This window comes from Hemitrygon akajei, chromosome 8, assembly GCF_048418815.1.
Source record: "Hemitrygon akajei chromosome 8, sHemAka1.3, whole genome shotgun sequence".
NCBI lineage: Eukaryota > Metazoa > Chordata > Chondrichthyes > Myliobatiformes > Dasyatidae > Hemitrygon > Hemitrygon akajei.
This window is the reverse complement of record NC_133131.1, coordinates 164712233-164735187: the sequence shown is the minus strand read 5'-3', so window position 1 is coordinate 164735187 and position 22955 is coordinate 164712233. Positions and strand designations below refer to the sequence as shown.

At 41.0% G+C, this 22955-nt stretch overlaps 1 protein-coding gene across 1 annotated transcript in view; it reads right to left on the bottom strand.

Annotated features, from left to right (window-relative positions):
* The window catches only part of LOC140732393 (WD repeat-containing protein 48), a 95009-nt gene that overhangs the window by 17483 nt on the left and 54571 nt on the right, over positions 1 to 22955 (bottom strand). The window contains exons 12-14 of the mRNA XM_073054979.1: positions 22607 to 22714; positions 16339 to 16435; positions 1021 to 1116 (exon numbers count right to left, since the gene is read on the bottom strand). Of these exons, the coding sequence (XP_072911080.1) occupies positions 1021 to 1116; positions 16339 to 16435; positions 22607 to 22714 (301 nt within the window). The remainder of the gene's footprint in view (positions 1 to 1020; positions 1117 to 16338; positions 16436 to 22606; positions 22715 to 22955) is intronic.

Below are 22955 nucleotides of genomic sequence, written 5' to 3'. Positions count from 1 at the left end.
CGCATGTCTCCTTCTTCCAGTTGCTTTGTTCCCATTCCCATGCTTGAAGGATGCATCATGAAAGTACCTCACTCTGCAAGTTTAGATCTTAAAGCTTGTTTTCAGTCTTTCACAAATCATTTAACCAAGCCTCACTTCACTTCCATTCTGAACCTCTTTCTGATATAAAATGCATTTTACCATCAAATGACACAAAACCACTATCCTAGTGAATAGGCTTATCATTGCTTTAATTAAACAATTAATAAAATGTCTTTCTTTTGAGTGTTGATTGCAATGTTCTCTTTTAACTTCAAGTTTTCAACTTTTGAATCAACCAATCAAAAGTTTGACCAAGGTCTCTCTAAGATGATAAACACAGGAGATTCTGAAGATGCTGGCAATCCAGACTACCACACTCAAAGTGATGGAGGAACTCAGCAGGCCAGGCAGCATCGCATCCTGATGAAGCGTCTCAACCCGAAATGTTGATTGTTTATTCCTTTCCACAGATGCTGCCTGACTTGCTGAGATCCTCCTGCACTTTTTGTGTGTTGCTTTCTCTAAGATCATCCTGGCACAACACTTCCCTTGTGCATTTTTATTTGAGAGCACACCACAACATTTTCCAAAATCAAACTGGATATACTTTAAACAAAATGGCAATAGATTGGCTTGTGGAACAAAGAATGCACCACTGGAACAAACAGGGGCAGAGCTTAAGTCTGCTTAGTACTTGGAGCTGCCAATGAAGCTGCGCTAGTATTTATTTCCACTTGCTGGAAGAGATTAGCACCCAGTACTTTGTCCATGTCATCAATAAAGAGTCAGGTAATGTGTGCTCACATCCTGTTACTTTAGATTAGGTGTTCCCAAACCTTTTTATGACATGGACCAATACCACTAAGCAAGGTTGGGAGCCCCTGGTTTAGAGACTGTTGAAAGAAGTTAACAATAAAAACTTTAGAAGCCTACATGTCATCATAACACTATCTGATTAAATTTTAATAATTTGTACCCAATTTGACACAAAATACTGACCTATATTCATTTCATTTTCCTCTTCATCCATAGGAATAACGTGTGTTCTTGGCCAATACTCCAACAAAGCCTGAAGCAACAGTCCTCCAAGGTTCACTGCAATCAAAATGAAAATACCCAATGAAAGACAAGATATACATTAGGTTTTTGAAACCATCATCGAAGCTTGTCTATTTATCAAGAACATTTAAACTTCTAGAATTGTACACTTTTCCTAGTAAACACGGAAAAGACTCTTATGATCATAAAAAGGCCATGTGTGCCTCTTGAACTTATCAATTTGATCATAGGTGATGAGAGTTGTAACTCCACATACAGTCAGTGATCACACAGAACTGAAACTGTCCTTTCAGCCCCAAGTCCAGGTTAATGATCAAGCACCCACCGACACTAATTAATTCTCCCCACATTCTGATGTGGCACAATTAACAGTGACCCAGGCTCAATCCGAACCTGGGGTGCTGATCATGTAGAGTTTGCACATTCTCCCTATGTGCTCTGTCCTTCTCCCTTGCAGTGGTAGGTTAATTGGACACTAGATAGATAGATAGATACTTTATTCATCCCCATGGGGAAATTCAACTTTTTTTTCCAATGTCCCATACACTTGTTGTAGCAGAACTAATTACATACAATACTTAACTCAGTAAAAAAAAATATGATATGCATCTAAATCACCATCTCAAAAAGCATTAATAATAGCTTTTAAAAAGTTCTTAAGTCCTGGCGGTAGAATTGTAAAGCCTAATGGCATTGGGGAGTATTGACCTCTTCATCCTGTCTGAGGAGCATTGCATCGATAGTAACCTGTCGCTGAAACTGCTTCTCTGTCTCTGGATGGTGCTATGTAGAGGATGTTCAGAGTTATCCATAATTGACCGTAGCCTACTCAGCGCCCTTCGCTCAGCTACCGATGTTAAACTCTCCAGTACTTTGCCCACGACAGAGCCCGCCTTCCTTACCAGCTTATTAAGACGTGAGGCGTCCCTCTTCTTAATGCTTCCTCCCCAACACGCCACCACAAAGAAGAGGGCGCTCTCCACAACTGACCTATAGAACATCTTCAGCATCTCACTACAGACATTGAATGACGCCAACCTTCTTAGGAAGTACAGTCGACTCTGTGCCTTCCTGCACAAGGCATCTGTGTTGGCAGTCCAGTCTAGCTTCTCGTCTAACTGTACTCCCAGATACTTGTAGGTCTTAACCTGCTCCACACATTCTCCATTAATGATCACTGGCTCCATATGAGGCCTAGATCTCCTAAAGTCCACCACCATCTCCTTGGTCTTGGTGATATTGAGACGCAGGTAGTTTGAGTTGCACCATATCACAAAGTCCTGTATCAGTTTCCTATACTCCTCCTCCTGTCCATTCCTGACACACCCCACTATGGCCGTGTCATCAGCGAACTTCTGCACATGGCAGGACTCTGAGTTATATTGGAAGTCTGATGTGTACAGGGTGAACAGGACCGGAGAGAGTACGGTTCCCTGCGGCGCCCCTGTGCTGCTGACCACCGTGTCAGACCTACAGTCTCCCAACCGCACATACTGAGGTCTATCTGTCAAGTAGTCCACTATCCAATCCACCATGTGAGAGTCTACTCCCATCTCCGTAAGTTTGTGCCTTAAGATCTTGGGCTGGATGGTGTTAAAGGCACTGGAGAAGTCAAGGAATGTAATCCTCACAGCACAACTGACCCCCTCTAGGTGAGAGAGTGATTTGTGCAGCAAATACGTGATAGCATCCTCCACTCCCACCTTCTCCTTATACGCAAACTGAAGAGGATCCTGGGCGTGCCTGGTTTGTGGCCTCAGATTCTGTATTATCAGCCGCTCCATGGTCTTCATCACGTGCGACGTCAAGGCAACAGGTCTGAAGTCATTCAACTCCTTTGGTTGTGGTTTCTTCGGTACCGGGACAATACAGGATGTTTTCCACTGTCTGGGTACTCTTCTCTGCTCCAGGCTCATGTTGAAGATGCGCTGTAGTGGTTCTCCCAGCTCAGTCGCACAGGCCCTCAGTAATCGTGGGGAAACTCCATCCGGTCCAGCCGCCTTGCTGGTACAGATCTTCCTCAGTTGACCTTCCACCTGTGCAGCCGTAATCCTGGGCGTGGGCAAGGTCTCCTGTGAGTGGCTATTTTCCTGTGAGGGAAGTAAGCCTGGTGTGGATTTCTGCGGTGAGGATGAGATTGAGCTGTCGAACCTGTTGAAGAAGTTGTTCAGCTGGTTTGCTTTCTCCACATCTCCACTTATGTTCGCCCTCCGCTTTGCACCGCATCCGGTGATGATCTTCATCCCATCCCACACCTCCTTCATGCTTTTTTTCTGCAGCTTTTGTTCTAGCTTCCTCCTATACTGCTCCTTTGCCCCCCTTATCTGTACTCTGAGTTCCTTCTGAACTCTTTTAAGCTCCAACCGATCACCATCTTTAAAGGCCCTCTTCTTCTGGTTTAGGAGGCCTTTGATGTGACTAGTGATCCAGGGCTTATTATTGGGATAGCAGCGAACAGCTCTAACAGGGACAACTGCATCCACACAAAAGTTAATATAGTCCGTTGTGCATTCAGTGACCTCCTCAACGCCCCCACAGAGCCCCCCTTGCAGTACATCCCAGTTAGTAGTACCGAAGCAGTCTCTCAGGGCCTGTTCAGCTTCAGGAGTCCACTTCCTAAAAGAGTGTGTGGTAGTGGGATGCCTCATCACAATTGATTTATATCTGGGCTGTAACAAAACCAGGTTGTGATCAGCTTTCCCCAATGAAGGCAGTGGGGATGCACTATATGCCTCCTCTACGTTTGCATACAGTAGGTCAATAGTCCTATTACCCCTGGTGTAGCAATCCACGTACTGGGAGAAAGCAGGTAGTGTCTTGTCCAAAGTCACATGGTTGAAGTCCCCTGTAATTATCACCAGTGCCTCAGGGTGCTGTGTCTGAAGCCTAGCAACAGTGGAGCTGATGACGTCACATGCTACCGTTGCGTCGGCACGCAGCGGGACATACACATTCACAACAATGACGCTTGCGAATTCTCGAGGCAGGTAATATGGCCTCATACTCACGGCGATCAGCTCAATATCTCTTTCACAAACGGAGATCTTTGTACTCACATGCCCGGGGTTACACCATCTTTCGTTAATGTAGACAGCGAGTCCCCCTCCTTTCTTCTTCCCACACTTTTTGGCATCTCTGTCAAATCTTACCGTAGTAAAACCAGGTAATTCTACATTTACATCTGGGATGTTAGCCGTCAGCCATGTTTCGGAAAAACACATTAAACTGCATTCCTTGTATTCTTTAACATTCCTTACTAATGAGGCTAGCTCATCCAATTTATTTGGCAGCGAGTTCACGTTCCCCATAATGACCGAAGGAACAGCGGGTTTATAACGCCTCTTCATCTCCGTCCACTTATCCCTGCGCAGTTTTCCAGCCCTGGAGCCGCGGAACCTCCGTTTAATTTCGTTCGGGATCTGGATCTGTTGCGCAACACTGACTTGCACCTTTCTCAGCGCAAGTAGCTGGTTTCTCGAATACAACTTTCTCTCCATCTCAATATTAAATAAATACTAAACATAACACTATGACTAAAAAAACAGAAACAACCTAAAAAAGAATGATCAATTTATCAAATCTCGGGAGCACCTGGAAAAGGCTGCCGCTCAGGTCGGCGCCGGAAGTGATAAATTGCCTCAAGTGTGCAGGTGAGTGGTAGAATCTGGGAGCAGTTGATGAGAATGAGGGGAGAATGGAAAAAGGGAACTAATGCAAGGTTAGTGTAAATGGGGCAGTTGGTGGTCAGAATGGACATGGTGGGTTGAAGGTCCTGATCTGTTTCCATGCTGTACCTAAGACTCCATGGCCCAGACACTGGGGCAACTAACCTAAACCTGTATGAGCTTGGGATGCAGGAGGAAACCTGCATGAGCTCCTGGAGGAAACGCATGTTTCACAGACAGAATGTGCAAACTCCATACGACCATTACCACAGAATAGAATTGAAATGAGGCGTTCCACTAGCTGTGATGTCCCTTTTTTAAAATAAACCAAATGACATCTGCAAACATAGACATATACTATTTTTTATTTATCCAAGATTAATTAACATGAGCTATCATCATCGTAAGTGCCGTGCCGTATGATGGAGGCTATCATGGATAACCTTGAATGTTCTTGGCAAATTTTCTACAGAAGTGGCTTGCCATTGCTTTCTTCTGGGCAGTGTCTTTACAAGATAGGTGACCTCGGTCATTATCAAAACTCTTACAACTATCCACCACCTGCTCCCATGGCTTCAAGTGACCACAAGCAGGAGTGGGAGGGGTGTGGATGGGGTGGTCACTAAGCAGGTGCTACACCTTGCCCAAGGGTGACCTGCAGGCTAGCAGAGAGAAGGAGCACCTTCTAACTCCTTTGGTAGAGACATACCTTCACCCCACCACTGACAGAGTACAAAGCAGATACTGTATTCCTCCTTCCCAATTAACTCCCAGAGCCTGAATTCACTGGATATCAAATGCATCCAATGTTTCATGTCCCAGATGTTATACACAATCTGCACATGATTATTTTGAATTTACTAACATTGAACAATAAGAAGCTGATCTTTATATCTTAACAAGAGACATGTCTGCCCATTCAAGTTACCTTTTCTCTTGGAATCTTTTAAGTCATTTGCAAGGAAGTGAAAATGAAAATACACTGTTTAGCTCCTGAAAAGCCAATACATTGAAAACAAACTCCAGACATCCAGTGGTGCCACAGCACATTGAATTTAAAATACAGAAACTGATGTTTCAGCTTGGCCAGACTGTGCCTGCATTCATAAGGAAGTTTTTGATGAATGAGGATTAAAACTGATCCAAATTCAGCAAGTCATTCAGCCTATCTACTCCATTCCAGTTCTGTATGAAGTAATCTCATTCAGTCCCACTCCCTTCATAGTCTGGCAAATTATTTTTCCCTTGTGGCATCAAATTCCATTATGAAAGCCCTAATCACTTTTGCTTCCAGCAAATTAACAGAAAACTGCAGATCCTAACCACTTACTGTATTTAAAAAATGCAGACCCACTGAGTCTTTGCTTTGAATCTGTGCCTCAGTGTCTTAGTACCTACCTGTGTAAAGAAATTATTTTATCCTACCCAAACCCACCATGACTTTGTTCTCTCACACCTCCTTTAAAGCCATTGTACTCCAAGGAGAATAAAACGTGGTGAATACAGTGAAATGCATTGTTTGCCTTAACAACCAAGGTAACCTAAGGGTGTGCTTGGGGCAGCCTGAAAGTGTTGCCTCTCATTAGTGCTAACATGGCATGCACACAATGCTTGGCAGAAGAGCACAGAACACAACAAATGACTAATCGACAACAGCAAAATGAGCCATTTTCCACCCTCCCACCCACCCACACACACACACAAAACCGGTCCTCCAATCCCAGGATGGGCTTCCAGCCTCCAATGGACTCGCAGATAACAGGCCTCTGACTGTTATAGTTGGATTCCCAGAAACCAGACTACACTCCCTAAGACCTCCATGCCCTTCCTTAATTGAACTCTATGCTCCAGATGTGGCCTAATCAGTACTTCATAATTCTCTTCACTTGTGAGATAACTTATCAGTACAGCCTTACATTATCTTCAGCCACACAGGATGAAAACGAAGACATGTTTCAATGCAACTGGCACTGAATTACTCAGTTTTAATGTTTAAGCACCTCATTTGGCCCCTTTCCAGATAGGATTTACCTTAATTCCATGCCCATAATCTTCCCATATATTTCAATATGCTATAATTCCCTTGTTAATAATTTGACTACTTAGAGTAATATGATCTGATTTGCAAACTCATTGTATGAAAAATTCTCCCAGCTTTGTGTCTGATGTGTAGTGTATTGAAATTTGATTTAAGAAAACAGAATCTTTAAAATTTCCCAGCTTACAGTAAGTCTAAGCTTTTGTTGGAAAATTTCAAAGAATAAATAACTTCAGTTGTCTGCCCCAACATTGAAGACAAAGTGAGTTGTGTACTGAAGTATGATTATGGCACAAAAGCAGAACATTTTTAATACTGCAAGTCTGAAATATAATCAGAAAATGCTGTAATAGGCCAGGAACCATCTAGAGAGAGAGAGAGAAACTGAGCTGGCGCAGCAGTTCTCATGAAATGGTATCGATCAGGCACACTGATTATTATTCCTTCCAGCATCGGTTGTCTGACAGAAGAAATCCTGCAGATGCTGGAAATCCAGAGCAAAATATACAAAATGCTGAAGGAACTCAACAGGTCATGTAGCACCTAGGGAGAAGAATAAGTAGTCGACATTTTAGGCTGAGAGTACTGATGAAGGGTCACAGCTCGTAATATTGACTGTTTATTCCTCTCCTTAGATGTTGCCTGATCGGCTGAGTTCCTCCAGCATGTTGTGTATGCTGTTCAGAATTTGAATTATGTTTAAAAGCAACTTAAAAATCGGTAACTAGGTGACCATGACTGTCCAACTACCATGCAAAAAAAATTGCTCTTGAAACCAAGGGATCAAGCAGCAATTATTAACTCTGGCTCATATCAGACATTCATTATCATTAGCTGTGTTGGATTTGAGTGTGAAATTGTTATTTTTGTTGTAGTTTAACTCTTCCTATGCTTGCTTGTATTTTTATTTAACTACCTACATGTGTGTGATTGTTCAGTGAATTTTCAGTAATTGTAGTATGGCTGAATCTGAATTTTTCTTAGTATTTCTGCAGCAGGTGTCACGCCATCTGAACCTATTTCATAGGCTACCTCTTATCACCAGATCCAGCAGCTGCATTATACCTATTGTGGCAAACTTCTTTGAAAGCAGTTTAAGAAGCCAACCCATCACCACCTCCTTGGGACAACTGGGAACGGACAATAATTGCCTACAAAGCCTTTACCCCAAGAAGGAACAATAAGAGAACTCCCCTGGGGTCAGCTGTATGTCTGACAAGTATACAAATCCTGCCTTCACTAGTTCTCTGCAGGACACTGCAAACACATGAAAGCAACAATGAAAACTTTTCTGGGTGACATGGTAGCACAGCAGTTGTCGTGATGCTATTATAGTTCAGGGCGTTGGGAGTACAGAATACAATCCCAATGTCGCCTGAAGGCAGTTTCTATGACCCTCCCTGTGAATACATGAGTTCTCTCCAGGTGCTTTGGGTTCCCCCCACATTCTAAAGATGTACCAGTTAGTGGTCATTGTAATTTACAGAAACATATAAAATTATGAAAGGGATAGATATGATGGGTGATTGATAAGTTTGTGGCCTAAGGTAGGAGGAGTCAATTTTAGAAGACCTAGCACATTTATTTTTCAATATAGTCCCCTCCTACATTTACACACTTAGTCCAGCGGTCGTGAAGCATATGGATCTTGACCTCCGGAAAGTGTCCACAGCAGGGGTGATTGATAAGTTCATGGCCTAAGGTAGAAGGAGATGAGTTATACATCTCTCGTTACATGCACATGCAGTTCAACTCTTTGAGTGATTATGTAGAAAGTTGGAAATTAATAACTCATCGGGGTGATTGATAAGTTTGTGGCCTAAGGTAGAAGGAGATGAGTTATTAACTTCAAACTTTCCGCATAATGAGGGAATCTAGGACTAGAGGGCACAGCTTCAGAATAGAGGGACGACCATTTAGAACAGAAACAATGAGAAATTTCTTTAGCCAGAAAGTGATGAATCTGTGAAATTCATTGCCAATGGACAGCTTTGGAGGGCAAGTCATTGGGTATGTTTAAAGTGGAGGTTGATAGGTTGTTGATTAGTCAGGGCATCAAAGGTTACTGGGAGAAGACAAGAGAATGGGGTTGGGAGGGATAATAAATTAGCTATGATGGAATGGTGGAGTAGACTCAATGGGCAAAATGGCCTAATTGTACTCCTATGTGATATGGACTTGACGGGCCAGATTGCCTAATTCTGAATTTCACGACATATGCCAGTGATATTTAACCCGATTCTGATTGGAGAGTATAAGCCTTTGAAGAACTGATGCACCATGCTGCCTAGCAGCTGCTCGATTTAAAATATCACAGTATTCATTAAATAAGCTAGAATCAAATATACAATGAATAACATGGTACCAAGTCCCAGCGATACAAAAGTCTGAAAGCACATACCACCAGGCTCCAGACCAGCTTCTACCCCACTGTAATGAGATTACTGAATGATCCCTTGTACAAAAAGATGGACTCTTGAGCTGACAATTTACCTTATTGTGATCTTGTACTTCACTTACCTGTGTTACACTTTCTTCAATGCACCGTGCAATGAATTGATCTGCATGAACACTAAGACAAGCTTTTCACTCTACCTTGGTTCATGTAATAATAATGAACCAATAGTAATAACAACTCAGTCCAAGAAGTCAACTATCCCCACAGGTGAAGAATAAATGACTGCAAAATAAAAATTCATGAAAGCAAACAAGAAGAATGAAATGTTTCCCTGGATGTGGAGGGCTATAGTCCCTGTGCAGGTTGATGGAACTAGGCAGTTTAAATGATTCAGCACAGACTAGATGGGCAGAAGGGTCTGTTTCAGTGATTCTATGGCTATATCTGTATTAACATTTCTTCACTTGCACAATATCATGTAAAGCCTGTTTAAAAATTATTCTGTAGCAACTTTTTGTCTTCCTATCCTGAACATAACAGGTATACCTGCTGCCAACAAAAAGCTATTTGAATTTTGCTTTAGTTTCTTTTCTGGAGGTTACTTCAAGGGAGTTCATTTCAATTTCAGAATAGTCTTACAACTCCCTCCTATATAAGAGAACTGCAAGCTGCAGCGAATCAAAAGGCTCAGGGAGATGGAGAATATACAATTCAATCTGATGGAGAGCCTTCAATCTAAATCTAGCCTTCGTCCAGATAAATTTTGCTTGAAGCCAACAAGGTAAGCACGTGGCTGAACTGGGTCCTCAGTTACATGGGAGGTGGAATCAAAATCATATAGAACAATAAATACTGGAAATGTGAAATAAAAATGGAAAATTATGCACAGCGCTTAAGGTCAGGAAGCAACTATGAAGAAAAATCTGTTTCAAGTCAACACCCTCCTATCAGAACTGAGGAAATGAGATAAATATGCAGAAATTGGAGCTCCCTGAACACATTGTAACTAATTAATTAAAAGATCGATGTTCAGCAAATCAATTTCATATAGCTGTCTTTGGTCCTTTTAGTTTACATATTTACCGGGTGACAGGATGGAGATGCAGCTCTACCGAAGGAGATGTAAGGTGCTCCTTCCCTTTGCTAGCCTGCAGATCACCATCGGGCAAGGTGTAGTACCTGCTTAGCCCCACAATCAGGGTCACATGAAGCCATGAGAGCAGGCGGTGGATGAGCAGCTGGTGCATATCTCAAGTCCTGGTTATGCAATCACTGAAGCCAGGCAGACAATCTCTGAAGAGTATTGATATTGGCTGGGGTCACCCGTCTTGTAAAGACACTGCCCAGAAGAAAGATTTGCCAAGAACAATCATCCAAGAGAGATTTACCTGCAAACATTAACCTCAAACTTGAATTTTTTTAAAAAAATGAACCAACAGCAAAGGTCTTTTTGTGAAGATTAAATACTACATCTCAATACTTAAAGGGAGAATGCTGATTTCACACTTGATTAGATCTAATTTTAATGCTGCATCCAGTCACGCTTTGAATTCTGTCACCAGAGGCAACATCTCATTGAACCATCTTTAACTGACTTTTTAACCACCATCACATATCGTTCTGTGCATTAGTTTTTTTGTGATATACATAACCAGACACCTGAGAAGTGAAGCAGGCCAATCAGTCCCTGGTGCATGCTCTCCCATAGTACAATCACAGCTGATCTTTTAATTCAATATTACTTTCCTGTATTAACACACACCCTGAATATCTCACCATTCATCAATCTATTGATCACCATCTTAAGTATACCTAGCACTGAGTCTCCAGGGAGGAGAATTACAAAAATTCTTGGCCTTCTTGGTGAAGATAGTTCAGTTCAGTTCAATGGCCGAGCCTTTGAGTGCGTGATGTTAGTTCTCAACGTCCCAACTAGGGAAAACGTCATCATCAAGCCTCAAAAAAGTTCTTTATGAGAGCACATCCCACTCTCGTTAACTCAAGCAAATACCAGACCAGTCAGCTTAATCTAATCCTCTGTTCATACAGTAAATCCCACTTTCCAGAAATCAACCTGGCATTCCCACTGGATGTGAATTACTTTTTGAAAAATATTTAGTGTATATTACAGGTGTGATCTTACATGGGCTCTATAGAGCTGCAGTATATTTAATACACCTCATAGTTAGCTAAATTGAAATTTAACTCCCTTGTTTTATGTTGAATTTTCAGTTTTCAACCAAAGTCTCGTATGATGGCCCATAAAGGCTTTATAATTACCAGATCAATTAGGTTTTTAAAAGCTTATTACAAGATCTAATACAGCCTGTGTCATCACTGGCTTCTCAATATACAGAACCAAGAAATGATCTTGTGCATGTTCTCGAATTTATTCTCTACAGTAATTATTTGGGTTACTAGGTCTATTTTTTCTGATTATTGAAATATCTTTTCACATACACTCCTAAATTTATATAATTCTGGCAACAACTTTAAATTCCTCGGTGGTATCATTTTAGAGGACCTGTGCTGGGCTCAGCGTGTAAGTGCCATTATGAAGAAAGCATGGTTAGACCTTTACTTCATTAAGAGTTTGCAAAGATTCGGCATGTCATTTAAACTTTGACAATCTTCTAAAGATGTGTAGTGGAGAGTATATTGACTGGCTGGTTGGTATGGTATGGTATGGAAACAACAAGGCCTTGAATGGAAAATTCTACAAAAAGCAGTGGATATGGCCCAGACCATCATGGGTAAAGCCCTCCCCACCACTGAGCACATCTACATGAAGAGTTGTCACAGGAAAGAAGCATCCATCATCAGGGACTTCCACCATCTCAGTCATGCTTTCTTCCTGCTGCTGCCATCAGGAAGAAAGGAACAGGAGCCTCAGAGCTCACACCACCAGGTTCAGGAACAGTTATTTCCTCTCAACCATCAAGCTCTTGAACCAAAAGGGATAACTATGCTCAACTTCACTTGTCCATTCATTGAAATGTTCCCACAACCCATGGACTCACTTTCAAGACTCTTCATCTCATGTTCTCAATATTTATTGCTTATTTGTTTATTATTATTATTGTCGTTTTTTGCACGAGTTGAACGCCTAAGTTTGTGCGGTCTTTCATTGATTCTATTAGGGATTTATTGAGTATGCCTGCAAGAAAATGAAGCTCAGGATTGTAAATAGTGACATATCTGTACTTTGATAATAGATTTACTTTGACCTTGAAATTTAGAGTTCACATTAAGCAGGAAATAGGCAGAATTCCTGACCTGAAGTAAGCTGCTGAAGGGGTCATAAAGGACTACTTACAAGTAAAAGGAAATTGCCAAAACATCTTTTGAACATTACAATTATACTCTTTGCAAGGAAGATAAATATATTTCAGACTGCCTTTGACGCTTTTCTTCAGTGCAATGACATTTAAATATTTTTTTCTACATAAAAGAAATATTCTCCCTTTGAAATGGTCTATTAAAAGCGCTGTCACAGCAGTGAAATCAGTTTCTTTTCTTCAGCGTCTTTTGCGCATTAACTTGCAATTATTTTACTCTCTGTAAAGGTTGATACATAGACTTCAGCATATGCTTTCATATTAAAAAATCTCTTGTGAAAAAAACTATTAGTAAAGGTTGGATGAAATGTAGCGGTGAGAGTTCTTTAATTTATTTGGAAATGTTTTAAAACAAATAAATCCTGTCTCTGAACATGTTTAGCACAGACATGTTGCCAGAAGTCAACTGTTGACACATGGCAACATCTACAAAACATTTGAAGTAATTCTTCTGAGATTTCTGTTGTCAACATTTCATTTCAGTAACAATACTAAATTAAGCAGAAGGAAATATCAACAACTTGAGAAAACTGAAGTTCTGTACTTTGTTCTCCACTGATTGCTGGAGACATCCTTCAAGTCCACTCTGAACAAAGTTCCTCTCACTATGTGTGACACTTCTCATTTTTGGACCACCTCTCCTCTGGCTGTAAATGTGCTTTCAGAACAACATGGCTAGATTACAAATTGACAATTGGACAGTGACAGGAGGGAGAGAAGTTACAGGTGAAAACCCAGATATTTCCTCTGTGGTGCTATGAGTCAGAAGTAAATTTCTACAGATGCATCGTGGAAAGCATTCTGACTGGTCTAGAGGCTCCAATGCACGGGATCTTAAGAGACTGTAGAGGGGTGTAGACTCAGCCAGCTCCATCACGGGCACATGTACCCCCTTCCCCCACCACATCTTCAAAACAGGATGCTTCAAGAAGGCACCATCCATCATTAAGCATCCTCACCACTGGGCCGTGCCCTCTCTTTATTACAGTACTACCTTCAGGGAGTGCTAAGGAGCCTGAAGACCCACACTTAATGTTTTAGGAACAGCTTCTTCACACCCCCCACCCCCCCACTGCCATCAGATTTCTGAACGGTCCCTGAACTTGACCTCACTACTCATTTATTTTTTATTGTAACTTGAAGCAATTTTTTTTAATGCCTTGCACTGTACTGCTGCTACAAAAACAAAATTCCATGACATATGTCAATGACAAGGAAGTTGATTCTGACCTTTACAAGGACAGCTCGTGATGGACAATGACATACTGCTAAAAGCGAGGCCAATGTGTAATGTATTACCATTAAGCTAAATGAGGAGATGAAGTGTAAGTGCAAGTTCAGAAGACTAGAATATAAGAGCAAAGATGTAATGCTGAGGCTTTATAAGGCATTGATTGGTCAGACCTCGCTTGGAATAATGTGAGCAGTTTTGTTCAAAGTTAATTTATTATCGAAGTACATATATATCAACATATACAATCCTGAGATTCATTTTCTTGTGGGCATACTCAATAAATTCACATTAGAATAATAACCATAATAGAATCAATGAAAGACTGCACCAACTTGGGTGTTCAACCAATAAGCAAAAGGTAACAAACTGCGCAAATACAAAAAATAAAGAAATAATAGTAACAAATAAATAAGCAATAAATATCAAGAACATGAAATGAAGAGTCCTTGAAAGCGAGTCCATTGGTTATGGGAACATTTCAATGATGAGGCGAGTGAAGTTACGTTATCCCCACTGGTTCAAGAGCCTGATCGTTGAGGGATAATAACTGTTCCTGAACCCAGTGATGTGAATCACGAGGCTCCTGTACCTTCTTCCTGATAGCAGCAGCTAGAAGAGAGCATGGCAGGGGGAGTCCCGGATAATGGATGCTGTTTTCCTGCAACAATGCTTCATGTAGATGTCCTCAATGGCGGGGAGGGCTTTACCAGTGACAGACTGGGCCATATCCACTACTTTTTGTAGGATTCCTCTTATCTTAGAAAAGATGTGCTGGCATTGGAGAGGGTCCAGATGAAGTTCACGAGATGAAGCGTTATCATATGAGGAGTGTTTGATGGCTCTTGACCTGTACTTGCTAGAGTTTAGAAAAATGAGGTGGAATCTCATTGAAATCTATTGAATATTGAAAGGCCTATATGTGGACAGGATGTTTTCTATGGGGGGGGGGGGGGGTCTAGGACCAGAGGGCACAGCCTCAGATTAGAGGGATGTCCCTCTAGAACAGAGATGAGGAGGAATTTCTTTAATTAGAGGGTAGTGAATCTGTGGAATTCATTCCCATAGACGGCCATGGAGGCCAAGTCATTGACTGCATTTAAAGTGGAGGTTGGTAGAATCTTGAATAGTAAGGATGTGTGGCTAGGCATAGCTCAAATACCATCTATAAATCTGCTGATGTTGGTAGAATCTCAGGTGGTGACAAGAGTGAGATATGTCAACTAGTGGAGTGGTGTCATAGCAACAACGTGGCACTCAACGTCAGTAAGAGCTGATTGTGGACTTCAGAAAGGGTAAGACAAAGGAACACATAAAAGTGGAGAGAGTGAGCAGTTTCAAGTTCCTGGGTGTCAAGATCTCTGAGGATCTAACCTGGTCCCAGCATATTGATGTAGTTATAAAGAAGGCAAGATAGTGGCTATACTTTATTAGAAGTTTGAAGAGATTTGGTATGTTAACAAATACACTCAAAAACTTCTATAGTTGTATCGTGGAGAGCATTCTGACAGACTGCATCACTGTCTGGTATGGAGGGGCTACTGCACAGGACCGAAAGAAGCTGCAGAAGGTTGTAAATCTACTCAGCTCCATCTTGGGTACTAGCCTACAAAGTACCCAGGACATCTTTGGGGAGCTGTGTCTCAGAAAGGCAACGTCCATTATTAAGGACCTCCAGCACCCAGGGCATGCCCTTTTCTCAATGTTACCATCAGGTAGGAGGTACAGAAGCCTGAAGGCACACACTCAATGATTCTGGAAGAGCTTCTTCCCCTCTGCCATCTAATTCCTAAATGGACATTGAATCTTTGGACACTACCTCACTTTTTAAAAAATATACAGTATTTCTGTTATTGCATGTTTTTAAAAATCTATTCAATATACGTAATTGATTTACTTGTTTATTATTATTTTTTAAAGTTTTTATTATTTTTGATTCTCTGCTAGATTTATGTATTGCATTGAACTTCTGCTGCTAATTTAACAAATTTCACGTCACATGCCGGTGATAATAAACCTGATTCTGATGTCAAAGGTCACGGGGAGAAAGCAGGAGAATGGGATTGAAAGGGATTGGCAATAATGGAATGGCAGAGCAGACTCAATGGGCCAAATGGCCTAATTCTGCTCCTATGTCATAGTGTATTTTCTGATCTTATTTCCAGTACCTCACATTTGCTGACTTTCTCCCTGTTACTACCTAGCATGTATTTTGGGATTTTGATAATAAAACAAGGCTCATATCATAATAGGAAGATAGTTCACATAAGGACACTGACTCTAATGCCAGTGTAAATCAGCAACTGGGCAGAATCAATATTCAGGACTAATGACATGAGTTGTTTAGACCAAATGGTCTTTTATTTAAAGAATTAAGAATTGAAGGAACGTCTTCCACTTTGCACAAAGCAGCACTGTTGGGATGAATACCACAATACTAAAGTTACACTTGCACTCTCGTATCACGCTACAGATTGGCTTACGACTCCAAATAACCCAGAGCCAACACTTATCCTTTCTGTCAAAGACTGTAGATAAAGTGTCACCGTAGAATATCCCCAAGTTCAACCTAGCCATTAACTACTTACGCTTTGGGTCGGATCCATCTGGACTGCTAAATCCAGCATCCTTTGCTGACACCCAGGCAGCAAAACAGTCACTCTCGTCTAAAGTAATTGTCAACATCTACCAGAAAGAAACAGAACACAAACACAAATTTAGACACTGCTAATTAGGCAGATGGAAAAATCTACAGCTTTGCAGCTTATCATGACAGCAATGATAGCAAAACTTCAATCTAGCTCATTATCTCTTGTCTAGGCATTTTTCTTAATAATGTTCTCTGCTTATAGGATTTCTCAGTAATCCATTGCACTCTTCTTCTCAATAAACTTAAAAGCAATGACGCCATGATAATCTTGTAGTGCAAACTTTATCACCCACCCAAGGACTGGAAAATGCCGGATAACAACACGCACACGGAACACAACCCTGACGGAAACACTGGCAAAAGTAAGCAATTGTAATTCCCATACAAATTTAAAACTAATTTATCATTGAGTTACTGGGAACACGTTGTGATTTGCTCTTGAGAAAGAGTGACTCATGGATTAGAACATGGCAGATATTCTAAGTAGTTGGCTCCTTGCAATGAAAAGTACAGCATTAATTTTCTCTGAACTTGATGTCGGACTGCGTGCGATATGCGAGCTATGCCTAACTCTAAGGCTGACCTTTAAATGCCACCTCAGTTCAGGGTTAGCACAGGCAACAAATGCCGGTGATCAACTGATCCCACAAATAATTAAATTGTAGTTGAAGGCTGATCAGTGGTTGGGTTGGATATGAGTAAACTGGTAGGTTGGGGTCCAATGTGATTGTGATGCTTCTTTTTAGGTATGGTTTCTAATCAACATCTGACTAAGGGATTGGTAAAAGAGCTAAGGACATATGTTTAACACAGAATCTGTATAAAGTTCTCCAATTCTTACAGAAACAACTGAATAATAGTAGTACGATCACTCGAGTTGAGTATGATGTTCTACTTAGGGGTTACTCCCTTAATGGAGATCGCCTGTGCATGACTTTGTTTGGGGAGGCTGATGCACAGGCGATCCTCGACAGATCAGGATCAGACTCCAGTGGCATAGACTGCAAGATGATCGAAGACCCTTCATGCAGCAGCCTTCCTTTGCCTTCACTGTTTTATGATCCGTCATCATCCATTTCCACCACTGGTTAGATCATGACCTCAACTAAATAATAATATCAAGCATTTGAATGACAGAAATGCCAAAGGATTTTGACACCAGTGACAAGATATTACCAAGAGGTTAAAAATCAATGCCAGGAAATTGGAAGGACACAGAGCCTCCAGAGAAAAGACCAAAATAAAGAAAAAACAAAGACGTGAAAGGAATCTCTGAGAAAGATGTCTTTGTAAAAGATATTTAATGAAGCTATAAATAACACTTACATGAAAAATTGCAAATCTGAACCCGTTTGTTATGCTTTTTGCCCACATTTTCATGCTTTATAATGAAGTGGATAGAGTTAATTGTATAATTGTTTCTGAGCCAATAGTTCCTTAGATTTTCTAATCAAATATTTGCCCCGCAACGTCACTGCTACTAAATTCACTGAAGTAAAATGCATAGCTGAGTCTACGACGAACGATTAGCCACCAGGGAAATCAGTTATCTACAAGCTTACTTAGAGTTCTTGGACCACTACAATCCAGGAATGTGCAGGCTGCTAACAGGACAGATCTTTTTAGAAGAATATCACATTTTAGAAGACAGGGTTTCAGACATACTTAAAAGTCCTTTCATTCAATACAATTGTATAGAAAAAGCTTGCAAGAGTAATCATGTAAAACCGATAAGCTGTTCTGGAAAAGTAGAAAATACAATAAAAAAACATAAGAGGCGATTAAAAGTGTCAGAAGATTAAATTGAGGATTAGTTAGAGGTTTATCAGAATTATGAATCTCATAAATGGCACAAAGGGACAGGCAGGAAAAGCTTCAGCAAAAAAAAAAGCCAATATTCTGCCAAAGTGAATGTAATGAGAAATGCTCTTGGTTTCAGTTACAAACTAAATGAGCTGCCACTGCTGCCCTTTTCAAGCAGACAAACTTAAAAGTCAACGTACATGCTTCCTTTCTTTAAAATAAAACACCTACAGGATTTACCTTAATTTGAACAGCTTGAGGGATAAAATTACGACTGACAGGAACACTAGACTACATCAGTCCAAGACATTTCAGTTTTACAGTTATTTAGTTCCTCAAGTCAAGGACCTTTAAAGGAAAAATATCCTTTACAATGGAACATTGAAACTCATATTATGTTCCACCTTCTTTAGTATAGCCCCCTCCACCCCACCGGCAGAAACCTTCACAGCAGATCTGCACTGCCACTCTGGAGCTGACTGAGAAGACTGAAGAATGGTCCAAGGCAGAAATGCACTCAGCGGCCGATTTATTAGGATTAGGAGTGGAATCCATTCTGGACTTCTGCTGCTGTAGCCCGTCCACTTCAAGGTTTATTGTGTTGTGCATTCAGAGATGCTCTTCTGCACACCACTGCTGTAATGTGTGGTTGTTTGAGTTACAGTCGCCTTCCTGTCAGCTTGAACCAGTCTGGGTAATCCCTCTGACCTCTCTCATTAATTAGGCATTTTTTCCTTACAGAAGTGTCGATAACAGGATGATCTTTTTGTTTCTCACACCATTCTCTGTAAACTCTAGAAACTGCTGTGTGTGAAAAATCACAGATCAGTAGTTTCTAAGGTACTGAAACCACTGTCTAGAACCAACAATCATTTCACAGTCAGTCACATTTCTTCCCCCTTCTTAAGTTTAATCTAAACAACTCAATCTTTTGACTCTTTCTGCAAGTTTTTATTCACTGAGTTGCTGCCACATGATTGGCTGATTAGATATCTGCATTAACAAACAAGTGTACAGTTGTAAAATGGCCACCGAGTGTTTAATGCACATAATCTACCCATCCCTCTGCAACTCAACAAGGGGCAAATTAATGAACTTGTTTCCAAGTCAACAGCATATTTCACCATTAAGACCACATTGAGAGAAGATAAAACAATTCTGATACCTGGTATATTTTTAAATGTGTAAGGATATAGCGGAGGCAATCAGCTAATTGACATAGGATATAGGTACATTAGAAGCAACTTGGGCAGATATTTGGGATCATATATGAGTAATTTTGGTTTAGCAGATTCGAAGATGGCTAATGGTGCTAATCCGAGAACTGTAAACTCTTCCACATATGGGGCCGACATGGTTAAATTGAGAGTTTAGCTGCTTTACCTGCTTCCACAGGCCTTCTCTTTTCTGATCAACAAGGAAGCCATATCCCAATTCCCCTTTTAAAAGTAGCTTAACTGGTCATTATAAATTGTTTGTGATTAGGCTAGTGTTGAATAGGTGTGTTGCTGAGTGGTGCAGGCCATTGGGCCAGAAGATCCTGTTCCATGCTCTCGCTCTAAAAAAAAGTATAGATTACGTGACCTGAGCAGCAGGTGGTAAATCCAAAAATTCCACGCCGAAAATTGGGCTGCACCTCAAATAATGACAAGTTGGAGTGTAGGATGGATAGAGCTCAGTGACATGGTGACAACAACCTTTCCCCCAAAGTCAACAAGAGTTGGTCTTAGATGGCAGGAAGTAGGGTGGTACACAAAAATAAAAAAAAAATTTCAGAAATAGCATGTCCAAGGAACAGATGGTATTCCCAAGTAAATCCAAAAATCCATCATCAGTCACAAAGCCACAGTCTCACTAAAACTTTGGGAAGAGGAGGACATTCCAGGGGGTCATCTTCAAGAGAGGAGATAAGACTGACTGTAGTAGCTATGGAAGTTGTGCAGTGGCATTTCCCTGCTATCTCCGTAGGGAAGCCATGACCTCCTCAACTGCCTACTTCCAATGGCTAGAGAACTAGTCCTCAACTCACTATGTGGATTCTGTTCATCCACAGGCAGAGTGTACAATAAGTCCAACACATCAAAGTACAACAACTCCATGAAAAATATGGGGAGCAGACCCAGCGACTATCAGAAACAATGTGTGTGTAGGCCTCCGTTAACCTTGACAGACCATGGATTTGTGCCTTTGGAAAGATTCCAGGGAGCAAGTCTGGGCAAGGTTTTTTTAAAATGGAAGACTGGCAGTTGCCCAAGCTGCAAGTCTCCCCTCTCCACTCCACTGATGTTGTCCAAGGGAAGGGCATTAGGACCCACACAGCTTGGCACCGGTGTGGTTAAGTGCTTTGTGGTTAAGAGCAATGTGTGGTTAAGTGCTTTGCTCAAGGACACACACAGTCTCAGCCAAGGCTTGAACTAGCGACCTTCAGATCACTAGACGAATGCCTTAACCACTTGGCCACACGCCAACACCAGAAACAATGTACCAGAGTATTCAAGAGTACAGAACCTTCAGCTGTGACGGGGGGGGGGGGGGGGATGTAAAAGAGGAGAAGGCATTACAACATTGATTTGGGAGTCTATTACTGGGGATAAGGGAGGATATGAGTGGAACAAAACGGGGTGATCACTTTTCTTAAGGTGTACCATGAGCCTCCTAACAGTCAGTATAAAACAGTAGAGCAGATATGCACACAAATCTCAGAGAGATAAAAAGCAGAAGAATTAATTCTACTAGGGGGTTTTAATTGCCTAATAACAGAACATAGAACATTACAGTACTGTTCAGGCCCCTTGGCCCACAATGTTGTTCTGACCTTTTAATTTACTCTAAGATCAATTAACTCTTCCCTCCTACATATCCCTCCACTTTTCTATCATCTATGTGCCCAGCTAAGGGTCTGTTAAATGTCCTTAATGTATCTGCCTTTACCACCGACCCTGTCAGCACTATTATTAATAGTAATAATAACTAGGTGCATTTTAATGTGAAAGACTCAGAGGGGATAGAAGCTTTTACAACCAATACATGGATATTCCAAATAGAGAATTGTTATAGGCTGGACTGAAGTTAATTTTATGAAATGCAGCTGGGGAATTGGTCATTGGGAGAGCACTTCAGAGAGAGTGATCTTGACTATTAGCAGAGTGGGAGCAACTACTTACAGAATGCTTGATGGTAAAGATTAAAGATAACATTCATGTGTTACACGTACATTGAAACAGAATGAAATACATAATTTTCTGTCAATCAAATCAGCCAGGATTGTGCTGGGCTGACAGCAAGTGTCACCATTAACTCTGAGATTTATGTGATTAATTATTTCCTTCAGTTTTTTGGTGTTTTCTTTCTTGTGGACGATTGATGGATGGGTGATCTCTTAATTTTTGTGTCCTCGGGGTTTGGTGCTACTGTTGCTGTTCTTTTTGGCGAGTGGGAGGGTCTGGGATGGTTTTGTGTAGGGGTTCATTAATCGTTATTACGGCTGCTTTTTGCTGTGGGCAAAGGGAGGATTTTGGGGTCTGCAAGTTCTGTTTCTTTTCTTTTTTTTGTGCCATTTGGGGAGGGGAGTTGATGTCTTTTCTTTCCTCAACACCGTTGGTCTTTCTGTATTTCATGGCTATCTAGACTAGACAAATATCAGAGCTGTATTATACACATGCATACTTTGACAATAAAATGGACCTTTGAACCTTTTAACTTGTGTGTCTTTGGAATGTGGAAGGAAACTTGGACACACAGAGGAAATCACATACAGGAGAATGCACAAACCCCTTAAAGACAGTGCAGGGAATTAAACCCCAATCTTACAACTGGTGCTATAAATAGCATAATGCTAACCATTGTATTATGCCAACCGCTATGCATTTAGGTATCCTAACTGTGACAGAATACCTCAGTGTTGAGGATAATGTAGAACATCAGACAACTCTACTGAGAGAAATGTACTATCATTCTTCTTAATATTAATTTTGACAGCAGTAAATTATTTATTTGAGTGACTTATTTTCCAAAATCATTTCCAAATTATTTCATAGCTTACAATTCAAATAAAAAGTTTGATCTGTATTTCCTCTCCAAAGTTCTCTTCAACATTATTCAATATTACCCTGAGCAACACACAAAATACTGGAGGAACTCAGCAGGTCAGGCAGCATCTATGGAAAAGAATGAACAGTCGACATTTCCAGCTGAGACCTTCATCAGGATACCTTGAACACATTCATTCCCTCACAACCACTAGGTCAGAAACCAGGGCATCTTTCCCAACATTGCAGCATCCCAGTGGAAAAGCCCATCAGTTTTACTGGGGCAACTTGCATGACCTTGCTGGGAACATATCACCATGCAAGGAAAATAGTGGGAATTAGTCACAGCTACCAATAAAAATAATCAGAACTTACCCCTGTTTTTAAGTCCACTGAGAACCAGTTTGGCACATAAACCATCTTAAACCTTTTCTTGATTTCTTCTTCAAATTCTACTTTCCCAAGGTCTTCCACTTTGCAAGCCTGTCAGGGAATGTATGAACCATTAAAGATTGCAGTATTCACTCATACATGCAGCATAGAAAGAAATCCTGGTCACAGACCTCCAGCCTCCAAAGAAACCCTCCACTACCTCCCACCACCAATCCAATTTTATATTGAATTGGCTAATTCATTCTGGATCCCACATTCCAACCTTCCGGACCAGATAAACATGCAGGAAATTGTGAAAGACCTTGCTAAAGTCTATGTAGACCATGTCCAC